General features: G+C 46.5%; 1 protein-coding gene across 1 annotated transcript; it reads left to right on the top strand.

The window, feature by feature from the left end:
* The first annotated feature begins 667 nt into the window (after nt 1–667).
* Nucleotides 668–2305, top strand: LOC142615407 (uncharacterized). The gene has a single exon (XM_075788155.1). The coding sequence runs from the start codon at nt 668–670 to the stop codon at nt 2303–2305; it is 1638 nt and encodes a 545-aa protein (XP_075644270.1).
* Nucleotides 2306–4645: the final 2340 nt, after the last annotated feature.

The raw sequence follows: 4645 nt of genomic DNA, 5'->3' as shown, positions 1-4645 counted from the left end.
AGATTGCAAGGTGTAGGGCTATGATGAAAGCAGAAAATAATATAAGTAGGAATCAAGAGAATACGAAGGGGGGACTTTTGTTGTTGAACCCTCTCTACCAAATGTATTGTAGAAGGACCTTGAGTAAATAAACAAGCAAGAGAATCCTTAAGTTGACGGTTATATATTTTTGGTCCTTACAATTGGCGCCGTCTGTGGGAACAACAACAACGTAACACATTCCATCTAGAAGTATATGACGGAGGCGTATCAAGAAGGGGAAGAATCCGTAAGTTCACGAAGCAGAGACGTAGCTGTAAGTCTCCAGCGTGACAAAGGGAAGGGACATACCTCAGGGGTGGTGAAAGCACATAATGGCGATCAGGAGGCTGAGCAGCGATCACTAACTGAGGGGCATATGTCTCGCGACGATGTATTGCAACAGATGCAATCTGAGATAGCTTACTTACGCAAGTGCGTGGATAGTAGGAAGCGGAGACGTAAGGGTGATGCTAGCTCTTCCAGTGACAGTTCGGAAGCAAACCTTGGAGGAATTGATCCCCCAGTATTTGAGCCTACTCGAAGTGTGACCCGTGTCAGTGTGTCCTCGGGCGTCAGGGCAAAGCAGCAAAAGGAGACAAGGATGCCTGATACCGATGGGATATATCGCGATGACGGGAGTGATGCAATGGGTAGAGCCCTGAGGCAAATTGCCAAATCCCCTTTTGTGGCCAGGATAAATAGGGCAAAGCTACCTCGTAGGTTTTCTCAACCCATCTTGACTATGTATAACGGGAGGACTGACCCTGTGGAACACGTTAGTCATTTTAGTCAGAAGATGGCTGTTTATTCGAATAATGAGGCATTAATGTGCAGAGTTTTTCCCTCCAGTTTGGGGCCTGTGGCTATGAGGTGGTTTGATGCTTTGGCAGAAGGCTCTTTGAGGTCTTTTGAGGAATTGACTAGGGCATTTAGAGCAAGGTTCATAACTTGTACTAGGATTCCAAAACCTTTGGATGCTCTACTGTCTATGTCTATGAGGGAAGGCGAGACACTCAAAACCTATTCCGACCGATACTGGGAAACATATAATGAAATTGATGGGGATGTGGAGAGTGTAGCCGTGAGAACTTTCAAGGTGGGTCTTCCCACGGAGCATGGGTTAAGGAAGTCTTTGACAATGAAGGCCGCGATAGATATGCGTCAACTCATGGACCGGATAGATAAGTATAAATGGGTAGAAGAAGATCAGATGCAAAGCAAAGGAAAAATGAAAGGGTATCTGGAAAGGAAGGATCTTCGGGTAGGGGGGTTTCAAGGTATTCGGCCCAAACGAGACTTTCCAAGCCATCCGAGGACCGCCGAGTCTCCTCTAATTAATTCACTATTTAAGGAACCCGTGCATCACATACTGGAGAAAATTCGGCATGAGCCATATTTTAGGCCACCTAACAAAATGAGTGGAGATGCATCCACGAGAAATCAAAACCTCCACTGCCATTACCACCAGGATAAGGGACACACCACGGAGGAGTGCTGGACACTGCGCGACCATTTGAATCAATTGATTAGGGCCGGGAAGATCAATCACTTATTGGCAAAGCCGGATGGGAAAAAGGAACAACTAGACACTCGGAAATATTGGGGTCAGGCCCCTCAACCATCTCTAGGCACTATTAACGTCATTTTGACCCAGCCGAGAGGAGAATTTGGGAAACCGTCTCGGGTCATGACCGTTCACAAAAAATGTGGGAATGAGGACGTGGAAGAGAATCATCAAGCAAACAAAAGAATGAGGTCCTCGGCGACGCCCATATTGGGCTTTTCTGATAAGGATAAAGAGGGAACGTTTCAACTCCACGATGATGCCTTGGTCGTCACAGTTCGTATCGGGGGGTATGATGTGAAACGAGTCTTGGTGGATGATGGAAGTGGTGCCGAGATTATGTATCCGGACCTATTCAATGGATTAAAGTTGAAAGAAGAAGACTTGGAAAAATACGACCAGCCGTTGGTCGGTTTTGATGGAAACCAGGTGGTCCCACGGGGAATGATTAGGTTGCCTGTGCAGGTGGAGGGTTCCGAAGTACAGGTAAACTTCATAGTTGTTATGGCATACTCTCCATACACGGCCATTTTGGCTAGACCATGGCTGCATGCAATTGAGGCAGTTTCATCTACTTTACATGTGATGGTGAAGTACCCTATACGAGGAAGCGTGGGAGTATTACATGGCAGTCAAATGGTAGCCAGGCAATGTCTAACGTCTGCCACTATTCGTACAGGCCGAGGTTCGTTGGAAGGAAAAGTTCTTGAGACATCATAGCAATTAAAGGAGGCTGCTCGGGAAGTCGGCCTAGTTGAGGATGAAGGCTCTGCCAAGCAGCTAACCAAGGTAGTTATTGGGGTAGATGAAGAGAAATATTTTCAAGTCGGATCTAAACTGCCGATACGGGAAAGAGAAGAACTGGTTCAATTCCTGCGGGATAATATTGATGTTTTTGCATGGACGACTTATGACGTACCAGGAATTAATCCAGAAGTTATCTGCCACCATTTGAATATTAACCCCCATGCGACGCCTAGACAACAGCCTCCTCGGCGAGCGTCTCAAGAACACGCGAAGCGGTTAAGGAGGAGGTTAGTAAGCTGAAGCAAGGCAGGGCGATCAAGGAGATCTTCTATCCTGAATGTTGGCCAAATCTTGTTGTGGTAAAAAAGAAGAATGGGAAATGGAGAGTCTGTATTGACTTTACAGATCTGAATAAGGCATGTCCCAAGGATCCTTTCCCTATACCTAGAATTGATCAACTGGTGGATGCAACTGTGGGGCACCCCCGAATGAGCTTCTTGGATGCATTCCAAGGGTATCATCAAATTCCTTTGTCATTGAATGATCAGGAGAAAACGGCTTTTCGTGCCCCTAATGGTAACTACCATTACCGAGTGATGCCCTTTGGTCTAAAGAATGCAGGGTCCACTTATCAACGAATGGTGACCAGAATGTTTGATGCGCAGTTGGGGCGTAATATGGAAGCTTATATCGATGACATGGTAATTAAAAGTAAGAGGACAGAAGACCATTTGACAGATTTGCAGGAGACCTTCTCGGTGTTAAGAAAGTATAAGTTACGCTTGAATGCATCAAAGTGTTCCTTCGGAGTGGGCTAGGGAAAGTTTCTAGGGTACATGATTACTCATCGGGGAATTGAAGTTAATCCTGATCAAATTAAGGCTGTCTTAGGTTTGCATCCCCCTCAGAACCCGAAAGAAGTGAGAAGTTAGCGGTATGATTGCGAGCCTCAACGGGTTCATATCACGGTCCGCAGACAGGTGCCGCCCATTTTATCTCCTTTTGCACAGGTGGAAAAATTTCTGGTGGTCTAATGAATGCAACTTGGCTTTTGAAGATTTAAAGCAATACCTATCTAGACCACCGGTATTATCAACGCCCGAGAAGGAAGAAGTGTTATATGCTTACCTAGCCGTCACAAATCACTCCGTAAGTCTTGTCTTAATACAGAATGATGATGGGGTCCAGAAACCAATATATTATATCAGCAAGTCTTTGCAAGAAGTAGAACAACGATATCTACTGTTGGAAAAAGCGCTTCTAGCCGTGGTACATGCAACAAGGAAATTGCCCCATTACTTCCAAGCTCACACCGTTGTAATACTCACTCAGTTGCCTCTGCAAGCTATCGTGAGGAAGTCGGATTATACGGGTCGTGTAGCAAAGTGGGGAACTAAACTGGGAGCTTATGACATCAAGTATATGCCCCGGACAGCTATCAAAGGGCAAATCCTTGCCGACTTCGTGGCCGAGTTCACGGAAGATCAGGTTAACCACGAAGAGGCCGTGATGACAGTGATGTCCATTGGGATGGAAAACATCATTCCTTGGGAAGTCTACACGGACGGGGCATCAAATTGAAAAGGAGCCGGGGTTGGAGTCGTGTTAATATCTCCCGAGAAACTAGTCATTGAAAAGTCATTGAGGCTGGGATTCTCAGCCACTAATAACGAGGCCGAATACGAAGCTCTCTTGATGGGCGCCCAAATGGTTAGACATTTGGGAGGAAGGGTGGTGAGGTTGTATTGTGATTCCAGATTGATAGTAGGACAGGTCAATGGAGAGTTTGAGGCCAAAGATGAGCGAATGAAGGGCTATCTCAAACGAGTCCTAGGGGTGTTGGGTTTGTTTGAAAGTTTCAAAATACAACAAGTTCCAAGGGGACACAATGCCCACGCTGACTCATTAGCAATGTTAGCCACTTCACTGGGTTCAAAATTACCTCGTATGGTCATAGTGGAGGATTTACTCACCTTTAGCCTGACCAACGTCTCGGCGGTACGGATACATAGTGTTCATGTAGGCCCAAGCTAGATGGACCCAATCGTAGCCTTCCTACAACACGGAGAACTACCTGAAGATGGACTAATGGCCGAGAAGGTACGAAGAGGGGCTCCCCGTTATTGGCTGTCGGAAGAGCAAAAACTCTATAGGCGTTCTTATGCAGGGCCGTACCTGCTCTGCGTACACCCTGAAGCCGTGGAGCCTTTGTTGGAAGAATTGCATGAGGGGGTTTGTGGGAGCCACACCGGAGGAAGATCGCTAGCCCATAGAGCCATGACTCAAGGGTATTGGTGGCCGAGCATGCAGAAA

The sequence above is a fragment of the Castanea sativa genome, chromosome 11, assembly GCF_040712315.1.
Source record: "Castanea sativa cultivar Marrone di Chiusa Pesio chromosome 11, ASM4071231v1".
In the NCBI taxonomy this organism is placed as follows: domain Eukaryota; kingdom Viridiplantae; phylum Streptophyta; class Magnoliopsida; order Fagales; family Fagaceae; genus Castanea; species Castanea sativa.
This window is presented reverse-complemented; position numbering and strand designations above follow the sequence as displayed.